The 17,940-nt window shown below is 58.8% G+C and overlaps 1 protein-coding gene across 2 annotated transcripts; it reads right to left on the reverse strand.

Moving 5' to 3' along the window:
• Positions 1-141: 141 nt before the first annotated feature.
• PLCD1 (phospholipase C delta 1) lies at positions 142-17,475 on the reverse strand. 2 transcript variants are annotated; one of them, XM_037070757.1, is made up of 15 exons: positions 17,250-17,475; positions 8,695-8,859; positions 5,281-5,509; positions 4,002-4,131; positions 3,679-3,910; positions 3,048-3,249; positions 2,818-2,962; positions 2,591-2,740; positions 2,341-2,499; positions 1,944-2,103; positions 1,677-1,793; positions 1,094-1,272; positions 867-999; positions 643-792; positions 142-497 (listed from the first exon to the last, which is right to left on the reverse strand). In XM_037070757.1, the coding sequence occupies exons 1-15, from the start codon at positions 17,281-17,283 to the stop codon at positions 412-414; spliced, it is 2,271 nt and encodes a 756-aa protein (XP_036926652.1). In that variant the 5' UTR covers positions 17,284-17,475; the 3' UTR covers positions 142-411. The 2 variants fall into 2 exon arrangements, with proteins under 2 accessions (XP_036926652.1, XP_036926651.1); XM_037070756.1 differs by lacking the exons at positions 142-497; positions 643-792; positions 17,250-17,475 and adding an exon at positions 12,664-12,849 and having other exon boundaries at positions 910-999; positions 1,094-1,255.
• Positions 17,476-17,940: the final 465 nt, after the last annotated feature.

The following is a 17,940-nucleotide window of genomic DNA, read 5'->3' on the forward strand; positions in this document are numbered from 1 at the left end:
TGTGCAGCTTCCTGGTCCCGCCCCCTGGGGAGACAGACGGCGCCCTCCATACAGAGTGAGTGTGGGGAGGTGGAAAGCCAGGCTCTGGGACATACACGTGTGCGCACACTTTACAGGAGTTTTCTGGTGTGCAGGTAAAGAGACCATGAGACTTAGTCTTAGGATTTTTATAAAAACCCTCACCGAGAGCCGGCCAGAGGGTGGAGAGAGCTGCAGTGTTGTCCCTAATGACGCGATCCCAGACCCAGGGCCCAAAGAGGCTCCTGGGACCCTGGAGAGGCAGCCAAGCAGACAATAAGTTAGAGCTGAAGGCAGTGTGGGGCCTCGAGCTCCGAGCTCTGCACTGGAGGTTGGAACAGCCGCCCCTGCCCTGCCCCTGGACACAGACAGAGGCCTGGCTCACCGCCAAGCCTAGTCCTGGAGGGACACCTTCACAAAGAGGGTGGCAGATGGGTGCTGGTCTCCGTTCTTGGACAAGAGGTGGACATGGCGGTATCCTGGCAGGTGAGTGGGCGGGAAGGAGCACAAAGAGAGAGTTCCAGTCACTCGGGGAGGGTGCTCAAGGGACAGCCACCCCAGCCCGAGAGAGGCCAGGCCCTGCCTGCCCCACCCTGCCATCCCCACAGTTCGACCAACACTCACCCTGCTTGAGGCTGTTCAGGGGGATGGTGCTCTGGCCAATGAAGTCATTCTTGGAAGAAGCGTCATAATCCTCCACCACGAAGCGCACAAGCGCGAGCTCAGGCACCGCCACCTCAAACTCGAGCTCTGTGTCCCACCAGGGGTTGAAACCTGGGGGTACAGGCATCACGTCAGCGGCACAGACACCGAGGCCGCAGCAGGCCCTGCCCGGAGCCAGCACGCACCATTATTGGTGACCACTGCGGTCTGGCGGCTGGCCACATCCCGGGCCACACCGTGAATCTCCACCGTCACCTTGGGGTCCACGATCGAATTTTTATTCTTATTCACTTTTGGCAGCTGCTGCCCTGTGATGACCTGAGGAAAGGCGATGGACAATTAAGGGTTTGGGAATGGTAATGAGGGGGAAGAAAGACCCAGGGGGTCCTGCCCCTTCGGTGGCCGGCCATACCCTGATATTGAGCCTCTTCGGTGCCCACCAGGGCCCCTGAGCCAGGTTACGTGGGTTGAAGGCAGAGTTGGGGTCTCGCAGGAAGGCAGGCTTCAGCACGTACCCACAGGCCCCATTGTCCTGGAAGCGGCCCTGATACACATCCATCTCTGCTCCAGGTGTCTGGAAGTTCAAGGCCACTACAGGTAGGACAGAGCAGTCACAGGCTGTGGGTTGGCTTCAGGGGCCCTAGCGCCCAGACTGCTCAGGGCACATGAGTACTTGAGTCACACGGTGAGGCAGAAGCAGGGTCCAGTACCAGTCCAATGCCTACTGCCATTCTCACTGACCCAGCACACCAGCCTCACATTCCATTTCTGGTGCCAGAGTTCAAAGGACTAGGGGCTGCCTATGGGGCTTCAGATGCTGCCTCACCGGTAGGCGGCTATTTCCAAATCAAGATCACCCACTCCCGAGCCCACAGACTCCTGCATCTGGCCCTGCTTGGGTCCCGACAGGCTCCTGCTCCCTGACCCTCTGGCCTGCAACCCTCCTCCAGGCCTCCTCCCACTTCCGGGGCTTCTCCAGCCCCAGCAGCCCATACCGATCTGGCAGCCCCCATTCCACATCTCCACGGGGCTGTAGTTGGAGGAGTCCGTTCTCCACCCTGCAGGGTAGATCCTGCTCAGGTGGCTCACATTGTGGCGGATAAGGCTGTTTCCTAGGGCAGGGGGGCGGGGGCGTGGTCAGAAGTGGAGGTTTGCCGGAGTCCCTCCCACCAGCTCCACTGGTGGCAATGGGGAGTGCTAGTTCTGCCCAGGGTGGTGGAGCCAGGGCAGACAGCCCCCTCAGGTGCAGGGCCAGGGCTCACCTGATTCCTGAAGCAGCCGGAGGACACGGTTCTCAGAGAAGGACACCATCTCATAGAAAGCCTGGCCCGGGGTGCCGGGGCTGGAGAAGCCCCGGAAGTGGACGCTCTTACAGTAAACGACCATATCGGAGAGCTCCTTCACTAGCCTGAGCTTGTCCTCCTGGGGGCCACGGGGAGGCCCGGGTTAGACTCAAAGGTTGGGGCAGGCGGGCACTGAGAGAGCCAGGAACCCAGGCACGGAGAGACAGGGAGAGGGAGACAGACAGAGAGGGGGGCAGAGGATCTGAGTGGCAGCTACAGAGAATGGGAGACAAGGCAAGCATCCCACCGGATGAGAGGGGTGATGGTGGGGGAGGGGCCCAGGGCTGCCCGCCCCCCCTACAGCTTCCCCTCGAACCCTGGGCTTGTGCTGCACTCGGCTCTTCACGGCCTCATCCTCCATCTCAGCAGCCTCGTCCTCATCTGACACGACAGTGGCCTCAGGGCCACCTTCCACACTGAGGGGCAGGAGTCCCCCTAGCTTCTTCCCCTTCAGCAAGATCTTCCCCTTCAGTTGCTAAGGATGGAGGGACAGCTGGTCAAGACCAAGCTGGCCTCCCAGCCAGAGCCCCTGCCCTCCTCTCTGGGGGCCCCATCCCACTGTGCACCTCAGGGGAAGGTAGGCTGGTGGTGGCACCTTCCAGCGGGCGGTCCAACAGCATGGAGCCCAGAGTATCGCGCAGGTGCCGTGCCATCACGCGCTGCTGCTCCAGGCTGCAGTGGTTCTCCAGGGACAGGATGACGGGGTACGGAGACGCCTGGACGTCCAAAGACAGATTAGGAGGGGTCGACCACCCCTAGCCTCCCCCTCCTCACTCCCTCCATTCGCGACCACCTTGAAGGCATAGTCCCGGATGGCCCTGAGCACGTCGCAGAGGAGGATCTTGGAGGTGAAAGTGTAACCGTGGTAGATGATGGGCTCCTGGTTGGGGCCATCCCAGCAGTCCAACTCCAGGCAGCGGCAGCCTTTGCACAGCGCCCTGTGCAGACAGAGGAGCTAGGACGCCCCAGGTCCCGCCCTCTCCACCGGCCATGCCCTACCCAAGCCCCGCCCCCAGGCCCTACCGGATGTAGGCTTCGGTGCTGCTGGGCCCGGTGAGCTGGTCTTCCAGCAGGTAAGTGTTGTGCGAAGAGGACACCAGGTAGTGGCTGAGCGGCTGGCCCATGTCCTGGTAGACCCGCCGGTGCGCCAGGTTGAAGGCACTGCCGTCGGCCGACAGCAAGTACATGAGGAAGCCGTCCTTGGTCATCTGCCTCTGTGCCTTGGCTGGGAGGGAGGAGGCGGGGCCAGTCAGAGCCCTCCGCCGGCCTGCCACCTCCTGGGGCCCTGTCTTCTCTTCTGTGCCCCACACTGCGAGGCCCCTGAGGACTGGACCTCGCTTCCTGCTCCTCCGTGCCTGCAGGCTGAGCCCCCTCCCCCGGGATGGGCATGGGGAAGGAAGGAAGGGAACTGTTTGCCATCCCGGCCTCCTCTCTCCCTTTCCTGCGGGAGGGTCCTGAGGGAGGGAGTGGCGCAGGAGCCCTGTCTCCCACCTGCCAGCTTTCATGGGACACACAAACACTGACCCAGGCCCTGAGCCTGGCTGAGGCTCCCGGTTCCTGCAACTCCCTACTCTCGGGCTGCAGTCCCCCCAGGAGTCTCCCCACCCAGTGTGGCCCCCGGACTACAGGCCGCAGGCCCTGGCCAGCCCCTCACCTTTCTCGCTGGGCTCGTAGCGCTCGATGAGCGACAGGGCCAGCGCAGGCCCCGCCGCCTCCTCCCGCTGCTGGTGCTGCAGGAACCTCACTAACTGATCCACCGACAGGGTCTCCCCTGAGCCTGCAGCCTCCGCGAAAGTGCGGTCGATCTCCTTCCGCTGGGTCAGCATCTTGTAGAAAGCCTCAATCTCCTCATCCTCCAAGGAGTCCGTCTGGGAGTGGTCACATTCCTGCAAAGCCAGGCCAGCCCGGTGGGCAGGCTCAGAGCAGCCCCCCGCCGCGGGTCCAGGACCCCACTGCCAGGGCTCCCGTCAGCCTCACCCTGAAGATCTTGCGCGCGTAGCTGTCATCCACCTGGATGTTGAGCTCCTTCAGGAAGTTCTGCAGCTCCTTGAAGCTCATCTTGTTATCCTTGTTTTTGTCAGCTTTTCGCAAGCAGGAGTGAATCCAGCTGGGCAAGAAGTAAGGAAAGAACCCAGGGCCCAAGTACCCCCCACTGCCCCAGCCAGAGCCGTGGTTTGAGCCGAGTGTCACCTTCTGGGCCCAGGTAGACTGAGCCCACCTGTAGACACAGCTCCCTGCAGGCCTGACTTGCCGCAATCCAAATTTCAGGGGCAAGACCCAGGGGCCTCTTGAAAGGAAATGTTACATCCTAGTACAGGGCCTTTTTTCTATTTGCTGGCTTTGAACACTTCCAGATTAAAAAAAAAAATTCTATAAAAGCGTTTATTGTAGACAACTTGGAAAATGAAGAAAAATAAACAAATCCCCCAGAGACCCAGGGATAACTCTGTTAACATTTCAAGATATATCCTCTGGTTTTCAATACCCAGTTGTTAGCCAATTTGACTATAGCACTTGAGGCTTATTTTATAGGAAATAGCAAATTTCAAGCCACTGATCACATTATCATGATAGGGCACTTAAGCCTCAACTTCTCCCTTACCTCTATCCTCTCCCCTCGGCCTTGACCTTGAGCACTAGATACTTAAAATGTCAGGGACAAGCTGTCGCATTGAATCAGGTGACTCCCCTCAGCTTCCCCACTCCATGCTGGTCATAGACGGGGAAGAGGGGGACATCAAGGGGCCGGACCTCCCCTGCTTCTCTTCTGCTATGGGCTGAATTACATTCCCCCCAAATTCATGAATTGAAGCCCTAACCCACCATCTGATGGTATTTGGACATGGGGCCTTGGGACATTCAGATGAGGTCATGAGGTGGGACCTATGTGATGGAATTGTGCCCTTATAAAAAGAAACACCAGGAAGCTTGCTCTCATGCTCTCTCTCTCTCTCTCTCTCTCTCTCTCTCTCTCTCTTGTGCACTCTCTCTCTGCCATGCGAGGACACTGAGAAGGCAGCCACTCGGAAGCTGGCAGGAGATCTCTCATCAGAACCCAACCCTGCTGGCACCCTAATCTTGGACTTCAAGCCTCCAGAACTGTGAGAGAATTAATTTCCGTTGCTTAAGCCCCCAGCCGGTGCTATTTTGGTGTGATGGTCTGAGCTGGGTGTCTTCCATACCCAGGTTGACCTGGGGACAACCAGAACCAAGTATGCACAGGCTGGGCCTGGTCCCACTGCCACCAGAAGGATACTGCTGCAGCTTCTGCTGCTGGTCCATGTTGCCGGAGTGATGGATGATCTTGCGCAGACCCTGCACCCAGTGCTGGGCGTCAGCTGATGAGGAGGCGATGAGGTCTAGGGTGTTGCGCTGGTCCTTAAAGACGATGGAGAAGCAGCGGTCCTCGGGCACGTCCCGGGCAAACTTCTCCAGGCCCTCTGTGCGGTGTCCCATCCGTACCTCCTGAATGTCCTCGATGGAGACTGTTAAGAACAGGGTGGGGAGCAGAGAGAGGCATGCGGTCAGTTGCTGCCCCGGACATGGTCGAGGCCACAGTGGAGGGGACCACAGTTTAGAGACAGAGGCAGGGCTGGAGGGCGGACTAGGAGACTCAGAGGAGGAAGACAGAGACTGAGGTGGAGAAGGAATGTGAGACACAGCTGCAGTAGGCAGAGGGAGCACAAAGAGAAAGTGACAGAGAGAGAGGGCCTGACTTCAGGGGAGAACAGGCGCCTGGGACCCCAGACCTGCTGCTTCTGTGCCGCAGGGGCCAGGCCCCTGGGAGGTGACTGGGGCAGGACAGGGCTCCTAGAGAGACCGTTATGGATGGAGCCTGGGGCCTGTGACAGAGAAGAGGCCATACCCCTTCCCGATTGGACTTGATTTTGGACTCGACTTTGGACTTGTTCTCCCCTCAGATAACAGGTGCCCAGAACTCAGGGAGCCCCTTGGCAAGGAGGGTGCAGGGGACAGGATCCCAAGAGGCAGGCTAGAGCATGCCCATTGGGGGGTTTGAGAGATGACATTATTTGGCCCTTAGGAGCCACGGGAGGGTCCTGGAGTCAGATCCCAGGCTTCCAAGCTTTAGGGAGCAGCAAGGCCCTGCCTCCCTCCCTAATCCCCAGTGCATCCTCCCTGATCTCGCTAGGAGCCAGTCTCACCAGGCTCTGTGCCAGCCCCACCCCCATCCTGAACCATCCATGTCCATCTGTCCTGGGTCCTAGAGCAGCCCCTATGGGAAGCCCGCCCGTCCCTCCTGGTGCCTGCCCACACCCTGAGTGCCCCAGAGCCTCCTGGCCACCTGCAGGCCCCACGTGTGCCCAGCCCAGGCAGCAGGCTCTGCAGAGCAGCACACATGAGCCCGGGGCCATGTAGAGTTCAGGGGATACCCCTGTTAATCCCTCTGCCCACAGCCTCCTGTGCCCCACTGGGCCCCACGCCAGCTGCAGCTGAGCCAGGCTGGGAGTGGAAACAGGAAGCCTGAGCCCTGAAGCTTCCCAGCCAGCACCCCGACCCGCACCAGAGAGAAAGTCCAGACGCCTTCACTGCTGATAAGGCCTCATCGGCCTCTGGGAACCAGAGTTGGGGGTGAGGGTCATGGGACTGGTGGTGGCAGGATCAGGGGAGGCTTAGAAATCGTGAAGAGAGGGAGCGAGAACTGGGGTGGGGGTAATCCACTACTCCCTCACCTGACCTCAGTTTCCCTGAGGGCAGAGTACAGTTGAGGACAACAGTCTCACTCTGTCAGAGATGGAAGCAGCCAATGCACAAGCAGAGCCCACGGCCAGTCTCAGTGGTTCTGACCTGGGAGAGAGCCTCTCAGCCAGGGTCCTCACCTCACACCCCGACCTTGGCCTGTCACCCTTGCAACTGCTCCTGTCAGGGTACAGCCCCCTCACTCACATCCCTCCCTCGTCCTCACCTCTGCACCTTTCCCACACTGGGTCTGCTGCGTGGAAGTGCCCCCCTGCCTCTCTGCGCACAGCCATCCCAGTACGAGGGTCTCATCTCACCAGGGCAGGTCTGGAAAGGCCTGAGTCTCTCCTCTGCTGCTCCCACGCTCAGCCCCAGCAGGTGCGAGACACACACTGGGACCATTCACAAGGACTGGCTCGTGGGCTCCCAGGAACCCCCAGGGCTCAGAGTGCAAGAGAGCCTGTTCCCACGGTGCCGCCACCTGCGGGTATCTAACAGGAAACTTCCTATCAGTGCGGAGGCCTGTGAAGGAGCCTGGCTGGTGCCAGAGAGGCAAGGTCAGGGTCACATCCACTGAGGGGGGTTTCTAATTGCACTTCAGTCTCCATCCCCTCTGACCCTACCCTGCTCAGAAGCCTCCCATGGGCCACAGCCCTGTCCACCTGATCCTGTTCCTGTCCTGCATCACCTCCAGCCCCTCCACAGGCCACAGGTCAGCAGGCCATACCTTCTTAGGTTTCTGCCCACTGTCCCAAGGCCCGGCAGACCCATCCTGGAGTACCCTCCGTGGGCTGGCTCTCCCCTTCCTCCTGTCTTCCTCCTCCTCCTACCTGGGACCTGGTCTCATTCCCTACAGGCCTGCCGGTGAGCCGACCCAGCCTGCCCCCAAAAGCAGGTGAATGGGCAGGGGTTTCCAGAGGTCTGGGCTCCGTGCAACCCGGCTGCAGTGCTCTCGCTGCACCGTCCAATACAACAGCCACAGGCCACATGTGGCCACTGAAATATCGATTCATGCAAAGTCACTAACGTTAGAAGTTCAGCTCCTCAGTCACTGTAGCTACATTTCAAGTGCTCAGTGACCATGGGCAGCTAGTGGCAACTGTATCGGGCAACACAGATACAGAACATTTCCATCAACTCAGAAAGTTCTCTTGGATAGCCTTGGTCTGAAATTTTCCTACAAAGTAAAGGCACAGAGTAGGCCTCTCATTTTGCAGAATTTTAAGGGCATTCTTGCGCTAAGGGCAGCAGCCATCAGAGCTTCCTTCCTAAGAGATTGGAGGGAATACGCTGCATTTGCAGGCCTGAGCCTTGGGATCCTGGGCCCTTTCTGAAGCTTCTGGGAAGCCCTCAGACCCACCCGCATGGAGCTGCTACCCAGCTGAGGCCTCCCTCTTTGTGTCCTAGCCCTGCTCTCCCTGCTATGGCCCCAATCCCAGGGAAGGGCTGCCTCCTTCCAGCCCCACCTCACATCCTGGCCACTCATACCCAGAAGGGCCTATCTGTCCCGACTTTGGGCTGGCTTTGGCCTCACCACACCTGGAGTCCTGGTTGGCCAGCTTCCCTGCTTCCCACCACTGCCTGCACCAATACCTGTGAGTTCATGTAACACTGTCCAGCTCCCTCCCTACCTCTGAGCCTGCTTCCCCTATCTGTGGCCATGGGTACGTGCCCCTAACCCCCAGAGTCTTCTTCAGCATCTCCATCTGTAGCCCTGGGTCCGTGACGGCCCTTTCCAGCCCAGACCAGAGCTCAAGTTTAACTGACTCCTCTCCCAGACGCCAGCCAGCTTCAGTTTCCCCCAGTCTGGTCCTGATTGCGTGACTGACCTATGTCCCACCGGGCAGGGACTCAGTTTCCCTATCTGTGATCCTGGCCCGTGACAGACCTGCACCCCCAGCCAGCACCAGTGCCCCCACCCAAGCACAGGTTGCAGACTCTGCTTCCTACCCCACTGCCCCAGAGCACTCACACAGCTGGGACTCCGGGGTCCGCATGACCTTGCGGGACTCCTGCCAGATGGTCTTGCAGTCTTCCTGCAGCTTGTAGAAGCGCTCTCTCCGCCATGAGTTGGACTTCACCTTCAGGAGCTGGCTGCCCTTCAGCAGTGCCTGTAGGTCCTTGTCATCCTGTAGGCCTAGGGGGCAGAGCTGGTAAGATGCCTCCTCTTCCAGTGCCCCAGCTGTCCCAGACCCCACACTAGCCACACCCACTTCCAGACCCTCTCAGAGCCCACTTTTCACCAGCCTCATCCTCAGCTTCCAGTTCACTTCTCCCTCCTTTAGCCATGCCCCAACCTGCCCCGCCTCCACCATGAAGTCCTCTGTGACTGCCAGCTGAGGCCATGTGAACCTCAGGGTGCCTACCTACTCGAGGCCACACTTTACACAGTGAACTGCTACCCACAGCTGAGTGGACAGAGGGAGAGCAGCTAAACTAAGAACACCAGTCCCCCATGGGCCAGGTCCCTAGAAAGAAGCCTGGCTCTGCAGACAAGTGGGGCCCCTCCTGGTCACACTTAGGGGTCAGAGTGACGTAAAGAAAGCTGGGACCAAAAGATCAGGCAGAGCAGGAAAAAAGAGATGGACTCCAGAGCGTCACAGAGCACAGCAACCTCCCAACTCCAGTGGCTATGGAATCACCTGTGCCTAGGTCCAGTCCCCCTCCTGACTGACTGTATCACGTGGGCAAGTGACTTCACGTTGCAGGTCCTCTATCTGTAAACTGAGGATTAACAAAGCATGCCCCTCAAAGGGAAGGCCTGAGGTTAAAGGAGGTGACAGATGATTCTGGAGAGGTCTTAGGTAAGAGCACGTCTGGTGCTTGGTGTCAGCAGTGTGGTTACTGTGGGGCCCTTGTGCCCATCCCTGCCACCCTCACCACCGCTGTCCCCACCCCTGACTTAGAACTGCTTGAGCAGGTCTTGTTCCTGGCCCCCAGGAGAGACAGATGAGCCCACTGCAGCCTGTGTCTGGCCTGCTGGGATGCCCCTGTCCCTCCTTGCCCACCCCATCTCTGAGTATCCTAGGTCCAGGGCCCCTCTGGATAGAGCAGCCCTAAATCCAAGTGCAGCCCTTTCAGAATCTGGGGCGGGGCCTGGCCCAGCTCACAGCGAGGACAAGAACCCTGGCAGCTTGGCACCTTCTCATGCGGCCCTCAGAGACCCTGCTGGCCTGAGGCATGGGCTCCCAAACATATGACGCCCTTTGTCCTACCAGGCCCAAGCAAGAGGCACCAAAGGGAGGCTAGGCCAGGCTCCCCAGGAGCCCTCACTCTGAGCAGACCCTATACCACGTGTGATCAAAGAGAGACCCCCAACCTTAACAACCCATCGCTGTAATAAGAGATGCATTGAATAGCTGTAATAGCCTGGGCGCCCCCAGGCTGCTTGAGGAGATTCCCCAGATCCCCTACGTGTATCTGTAAATGTTCAAACCACATGTTGTCCAGCATCCAGCTCTGCTCAGAGCTGGTTGGCCATGTCACCTCATGTCTGACACCAAAACTGAAATTATACATCGAATAGCTATTGCACATATAGCTGTAATTGCACAATACTTGTAATTACACAATAGCTGTAATTGCACATATCACTCTGAATCTGTGTCTACATGTATCTGTAAATGTTCAAACCACGTGTTGTCCAGCATCCAGCTCTGCTCAGAGCTAGTTGGCCATGTCACCTCATGTCTGACACCAAAACTAAAATCGTGTGGCCTTGGCAATCTTTATCCTCGGCTGCAGCAGAGTGGTGGCACCAGGGACCGTGTGGGGCCAGTTTGTGCCTAGGCTGATAGGCTATTCTTTCCCGAGCCCAGATTCCCCAACTCCTTATGGCCTTTGCCACTTTGTCTTTGTCTCCCCACTCCCTAGCCAGCCCCCCCACACCCGCAGGAACCACAGGACTTTCTGCACCACTTCCGTAAGCCTCAGTCACCACATCCTCTTTTCCCCTTGCCAGTGGGGACAGAGCCTGGTGAGGACAGAGCCTGGTGGGGACAGATCCTGGTGAAGCAACTCCCTTCCCAGTCTGCGCCTCTGTTCCCCGAACAGTGCCCGGTGAGAACAGGGTTGCAGGAAGTGTCTGTGAGCCTCCTCAGAGGTGACATTCTGATGTGACCCCCCCCCACCTTTGTCCCAAGTCTCTCCACTCCAGGAGACCCCTCTGCCTGGCTGTGAGCCATTCCCCTTCAGCCCCAGGGGAAGCCCAGTGGAGAGGGAGGGGCTCTGGCAGGATGTCCTAAACTGAGCTGTGCCCATGGAGCTCAAGACCAGAGGAAGGCGAAGGGCGCCCCCAGGCTGCCTGAGCAGAGTCCCCAGCCTCTGCTGGGGATCCCACAGTCCTTTCTGGGGGCAAGCCACAGGCCCCAGCAGAGATGGGAATGGGGCAGGGCTTGGAAAACAGAAGGTGAGCCCCACCCTCCAGTTCTGGAAAACACCGTGAGGAGATGACATGTTCATCCTGTCCCGGAGCCAGGCTGTGGTCCTGTCTGCAGTCAGGCAGAGATAAGCCCCCTGGCTGCCGATGTGGCTTCCGGAACACAGGCCTCCGTCCCACGGTGGGCATTGATAACCATGGCCCTCTGGGTCACTGGAAAATCTGGGGAGGCACCTCCACTTCTGAGCCTCATAGGAGGCCCCTTTGTTTCTGAGGCCTCTGGGCTGCCCGCTGCACCACCCAGAAAGTATGGGTCCACCTCGCCCAGCCCCACTGACCAGGCTGTAGCACCTTCTCCTGTGGAAGGGTGGTGGTTAGAGGCCTTCAGCTCAGGGGCCCCTAGGCAGGCCAGCAAGGTGGCCCTGGGGAGGCATGCGGAGGGTGCTGCAGGTGCTGGTAGGAGGCTGAGGGGGCTGCTAGGAATCCTGCCCATGCACCTGGGGTGATGCATAATGGGGACAAACTGAGCCTGGGGCCCACAGCAGTACACAGCCACACAGAGATGAAGTCACACACAGCCTGGAAGAGACAATGAGCCACCCAGTAATACACATGGTCACATGGAGTCACACACAGCCACACCATGTACAGTGCTTTATCATAATGATGATGATAATAGCATCCACCATAATAGTTAATATTGGTGGAACAGGATACTGTTCTTAGTATGTGTATTTTTTTTTAGATTTTATTTATCTTCAGAGGGGAGGGGAAGGAGAGAGGAAGAGAAACATCAGTGTACTGTTGCCTCTGGTGTGTCCCCTGCTGGGAACTGGCCTACAACCCAGACATGTGCCCTGACTGGGAATCGAACCTCGATCCTCTGGTTTGCAGGCCTGTGCTCAATCCACTGAGCTACACCAGCCAGGGCTTAGCACGTGTATTTATCTCCCCGACAACCTATGAGGAAGGCACTGTCACTATACCCATTTTACAGATGAGGGAATTGAGGCTCAAGGAAGTTAGGTGGTGGAGTCAGGACTCAGAAGCCTGTCCACAGGGCCAGTGCTAGGAGACATTACCCGAAGCAGCCACCACTCAGCAGCATTCGGCCACAAGTAGTAATGTCAGAAAACGTGTACCACACACACATCATAACAAAATAACAGGATCTCCTGGGTCACCCCCTGTCACATCTGTCATGCACAGTGCCCAGCATTACACGGGACCACACACTCTTGCAGATCATCTCACTGGATTACAGTCATACCAGTTCCGCTGCAGGCCTCATTAGTCTATAAAGGGGGTGGGGCTAGGGGTGGCTAGGAGCAGGGAGCCTTGGAGGGGCTGAAGAAGATCCGAAGGGGTAACTAATCCCCCTGGTACTCACCCCACAGGCCATCCCTGCAAACACAGCCCCACAGAAGGTCACACATGCACAGGAGTGCATGAACAGGGATGGAAGGCAGGACCCTGAACTCAGGAACATATATATATAGTCTGTACCCTGCCCCAGCTGCCATCCCAGCCTCCACAAATCTCAGTGTTCCCTGCGACCCTTACCCATCCTTTGCCCATTGAGCGCTGCCACCTTGAAGCTCTGCTCCTGCAGGTAGAGCTCTCTGGAGCGGCTGCGGCTCCGGCCCCGGCTCGGGCCCCGCTGGAACTGCATGACACTCCGCAGTGCCCCTACCACCCGCTGAGTCTGGCCCAGGACAATGCAGGAGTCTCCAGATGCCTGACAAAGCAAGAAGCAGGGGCCGAGACCAGGCGTCGGGGCGGAGCTAGAACCCAGTTGGAGGGGCGGGGCCTCACCCCTAAAGGCGGGGCAAGAGAAATCTGGGCTGAAAGGGGCGGAGCCAGGCCCAATGAGCCAGTCCTAGAGGGGCTGAACTGACAACCCCTGGAGGCGGGGCGAGAGTGGAATCTAGACGTGGGGAGGAGGAGCCAGGAGCGGGCGTCGGATAGGAACAAATCCGTAAGCCAGGAAGCAGATGGGTGGCGAAAATCAGAACCCAGAAAGCGGGTCGAGGGCACGGCCAGAGAGGGAACTGCCGGGCCTGGGAAGCGATGGGGAAGCAGAACCGTACCTAGGAATCCGAACCCGGGAGGGTGCCTCCCTGGAAAGGCTATGCTGGGCCGAGACGGGCGGAAACTCGACTTTGGAGGCGGTGTAGGGGCGGAGTCTGACCACCAGGCAGAGCCTGAGTCTCGCTTTTAAAGACCTGCTGTGGGGCCGAAGGAGGACGCTAAGGGTTGGGCGAGACAGAGCGGAGGAACGGCGCTGTGCGGAAGGGCCCGCCGCGGCCTGGGCTGCAAAGCTCAGCGGGGAACGGGATGGAGCCTGTGCCAGACAATCTAGCCAACCAAATATTTCACCAAAATTACTCAAAGAATTCATTGTGACTCAGCTGGCTGTTTCCTCACTTGCGAACCTCAGGCAGGCCTGTTTCCCCACCTGAGTGGGTTAATTTCCAAGGTTCCGAATGCGAATGGAATTCTTGGGGGAGGAAAAAAGCTGTTCTTAAAACGAGTTCATTAACGCAGGCTTGCTTTGATAAATAGACGAGGACGACGGCAACTTTATCCAAACTGTGCTGCCAGTGTGCTCGGGAACAGTGGGGCCTTTCATGTAAGTTACAACTTCTCTTTCACCCAGCAATTATTCATTGAGCCCCTACTGTGCTCCAAGGTCGGGACACCACCCGCTCCAGGCCTGACTCACTCTCCTCTTACTCCCCGCCTCTGAATAGTCCCTCCATCCGCCTCACTTCAGCTCCAGCCACCAGCTCTGACAGTGAGTCACTGGCAAAGCCAGCGTTAGCACAGACAAGCAATAGTAATAAACTGAAGCACACAGTGACTTGCCTAAAGTCATATCACAGGGAGTAAATCACGAGAACCTGTGTTAATGCAGATGAGCTGAAACATGGGCACAGACAAGTTACTCATTTGGAAAGGGGTGGGGGGCAGCGTGTCAGGGGAAGCTCTATCTCAGAGAAACCATGCTAGGGTTTTTAACTGGAGGACCAAAGGCAGAAACACATCTCAGTGTGATTTGCTTCCTCTGAATCCCTATGTATTCTATTTGGTGCATTTAACAACGTGACCGTGAGAAGTGGTCTGCAGGCTTCACCTAAGTGCCAAAGTGGCCTATGGCATAAAAAAGTTACAGATCAGTGTGAAGCAGTGTGTGCCTGTGTCCCGTGGGCCTGGAACCCCTGAAACAAAACTTTGAAACATAATTGAGGTGGGTAGGGGGCTGGCCACCCCAACTTGCTACCATGGTTCTGGAACCATGATCTTTTGGGATACTGGTTTTTTAGGCAACCTAGAGCTCCTATGCCCATTGGTGCTTTATCCTCATATTTTCTGTGAAATGGGTATTACAATCCTGTGGGTGAAAAAAACAGGCCCAGAGAGGCAAAGGGGTTTGCCAAGGGTCACAATATAAGGCAAAGCTAGGACTGGTGCCCAGGTCTCTGGGGACCAAGGTGAAGCCAGGTCCTTCCTATGGCTGGCCTTCCACTTTTACAAATGCCAGTTCTTACAGCACAACAGGAGGGATTAGGTGTAGGAAAAGTTAGTGTGTGTGTGTGTGTGTGGGGGGTGATGTGTTCAGTGAGGACAGAGCCCTGGGAAGTTATGTCCTTTCAGGCACATCTGGGGATCTGCTTGAGAAGCCAGTGCACCCCTGGCCAGAACAGAGAGAGATGAGGAAGTCAGTTAGGAGGAGGCTGGGGGCCTGCAACACCAGTCAGAGGGCTTCAAACTTGGAAAGAGGCTCCTTGATTCCCAGGCCCAGTTCTAGTCATTTATTTCTGGCTAGGGACTACCTAATGGCACACCCTCATCTCCCAAAGGATGAGGCAAGCAACTCACAGGGCATGGTCACGTGGGGGATAGGCCTCCTGGGGCAACCCGGCACAGGCTGGGTGCCAGGCACTATTCTAAATGCCTTATGGGTATTACCTCATTCGGCCCTCGCAGCAACCCTAGGAGGTAGGTAGTGTCCTTATCCCCCCTTTTACAGACAAGGAAAGTGAGGCACAATGAACTCAAGGAATTTGTCAGAGATGAAAAATTTGAGACATGACCTTGAAAATTCAACAGAATTCATGCTGTTATACTATGCTGCCCCTGCATGCACTTGGGGGTGATGACAGAAGGGACCTTTCATATCCAGTGGCCCCCCTAGTTCACCAGGCCAACAGACGGGAGCCTTTCCGTAGCAGACCCCGAGCTGCTGAGCCAGAGAGCCGGTCCTGCAGCACGTGCCCAGCGCTTCGGGACCCGAAATGTGAAAGGGGTGTGGACTCTCTGATGAAAGTATAGACACCCCAGGACAGCCCAGGACACAGTGACCACCCCGTCCCACCACCAGTTCCCCTCAGCTCGTTCTTGCTTCTCCGCCTGGTTTGCAGCAGGGACAAAAGGCAGTCAAGGGAAGTAATCTGGGCTGATGAGCTAGAAGCAGCAGGGCCTCCAGGCAAATGGCCTGGGATTGTAGCATTCATGATAGCCCTGTAGGAAGGGCTGGACGGAGTCAGACATGCGGGAGGCAGGTCTCAAACAGGCTGGGCCGGGGCGGTGGAGGGGGGCGGGGGGGGGCCAAGGCCCTGCCACAGGCCTGGGAGGCAGTGGATGAGCCTCCACACAGCTTCCTCTCAGGGAAGATCCTGGGGAGGTCAGGGGAGAGAGACTGAACAAAGACACAGGGGCCTGGGATGGAGCCCATTCCAACAGGAGCTGAGGCTGCAGCCCTCGGGCGGCCAGAGGGCTTTTAGGCGGTCTGACATGTGAGGCAGGTATGGCAGAGGTGTCCTGTGCGGTCCTCTGAGCTGCCAGTGTCCTTCCTGCCAGGCTGGCAGGAGCACTGGAAGGAGTGGGGAGCCTGTGACCCAGTTGGACGAGGTTGCCTCGAGGAGCCCAGGCGACTGGTATGAGGGTATCAGCTCTAGGCACTGAGCAAGGTCTCTCTGGGCCTCCCGGACCCGGTCTGGGCCGCCTGGGAAACGCGGGGACTGGCAGGTGAGAACATCTCTGTGCTCCCCTGAATTCCAGGAGTTTCTAGTGGGCAGCTGTAGGGCTCTGCGTTTCTCCTTCCCAACTGTTATTTCTAGGCATGGTTTACAAGAGTGGGCACTAAAGTCTCTAACCCTAAGGGTACTGGGAGACCAAGGAAGATAGGGTTAAGCAGTGATTGGTGTGAGAGGGGTGGGGTTTCCTGAGGTGACAGATGATTAGGGGGTGGGGACAGCAGGGAAAGCTCTCTGAGTAGGTGAATCCCCCAGGCTGGAACAAAGAGGTGCCAGGTCCAGCTTGGGGGTCCCGTCCAGCCCTAAGACCTCCAGGCTCTACAGTCGGAGCCCGCGGCTGCTCTCCCTCCTGGAGAGACAGCATTTGGGCAAGGAGCTGGCCCAGACTCCGGGCCGGGCTGGAAGAGACAGAGCTCGGCTGGACAAAGGGTGGAAGCTCAGGCGTTTCCAGCTGAGACTTTGAGGCTTGGCTCTGTCCCACCAGGAGGGCAGATGGAGGGATGGGGCTGCTCCCCCCCCCGCCCCCCCCCGCCCACCACCCCCCCGCCGCCCCCCCCCCCACCGCCCCTGGCATCGCTGACTAGGACTTCTGCGCGGGGCAGTTACGGTGCACCGCCGGACCTCCGCCAACCTTGCACACGTCCTGGCCCCACTTCCCACCCCCTGCCACACCCACGCGGCCTGACGCGGGCCAGGCACGCCTGAGCTTTGGGGAGCTTCTCCTGGGCCGGACGGGTGACAACTCGGTTATTCGTGGATGCTGGTCCCTCCCCTCCTTAGTTCATCCAGGGTCCGTGCGTGCTGGACCCTGGACCCCAGCCTTCCGTGACCGGGATAAGAGGGAATCCAGGAGGCTGAGGGGATCCGCATCCCTGCCCCCAATCCTCGGTTTGATCTGGGAGACCGGACTGGAAACGCCCAGGGTCACTCCTGGCAGTCCCACCCTGAGTCCCCGGCCGAGATTTTCCCAAAGCGACACCAGGGCCGAGGGGCGGGCCCGGGGCGGGGCGGAGGGCGGCCGACGCGCCGGGGGGTCTTCCGCCCAGAGCCTGGAAGGCTTCCTGCAGGGTGGCCCACGCAGGGACCCGCGCGAGCCAGCTGGGCACTCACCGTGCAGGGTCAGGAAGTCCCGGCCCGCGTCCATGCCCGACGTGCGGCGTAGCGGGAAGGGAACGGCGCCGCGGGAGCGAGGCGCCGCGGGACTCAGGTGCACGGTGACCAGGCGGGCGGCCCGGGTTCGAGCGCAGGGCGGCAGAGACTCGAAGGGACTGCCTCGGGAGGAGGTCGGAGGTGGGCCCGGGACGCCGCCCCACCCCTGTCCCCGCGGGCCTGACCCCGCCCCTCCGGTCCGACCAACCCGCGTCTCTCCCCGCCTGGCCTCGGATCCCGGAGGGAGGGCAGAGGTAGAGGCTGGGAAGCCCGCCTACCCCGGGCCCCTGGCGGGTGGACGCGCCCCGGCCAGAAATAGCCAGATCCCTCCCGCTTCCTTCACGGCTGCCACCCACAGCCACAGGCCCTGTCATTACCAAGGGCGGCGCAGCCCCACGCCCTGCCTGTAGGCTCCTTGCCGGGGTTGGGGTGATGATCCGAAGAATCTGGCGTCACCCTGGGGATGGGACAGCGTCCGATCTGACGCCCAGCCTGGCTGCTTTGAAAGGGAGCCTCCGCATCCCAGTGTCCAGCCGCCACCGTTCCCCGCAGGTCTGATGTCCCTTCTGCAGAACGGGTGCACGGGTCCCGGAGTCCTCGGAAAGGGGTTCCTGGACCTGGTCTGGGGGAGAGCCCCTCCCCTCTTGCTGGG

Source organism: Sturnira hondurensis, unplaced genomic scaffold, assembly GCF_014824575.4.
Source record: "Sturnira hondurensis isolate 20B ecotype Veracruz unplaced genomic scaffold, ASM1482457v3 Scaffold0019006, whole genome shotgun sequence".
NCBI lineage: Eukaryota > Metazoa > Chordata > Mammalia > Chiroptera > Phyllostomidae > Sturnira > Sturnira hondurensis.

Coding starts and splice junctions, on each gene's coding strand:
- PLCD1 (XM_037070757.1), bottom strand. CDS start 17,283: ATGGACGCGGGCCGGGACTTCCTGACCCTGCACG. Junction 8,860..17,249: donor GGACTTCCTGACCCTGCACG/GTGAGTGCCCAG, acceptor TCTGCCCCCTAG/GCCTACAGGATGACAAGGAC. Junction 2,963..3,047: donor AGCACCGAAGCCTACATCCG/GTAGGGCCTGGG, acceptor CTGTCTGCACAG/GGCGCTGTGCAAAGGCTGCC.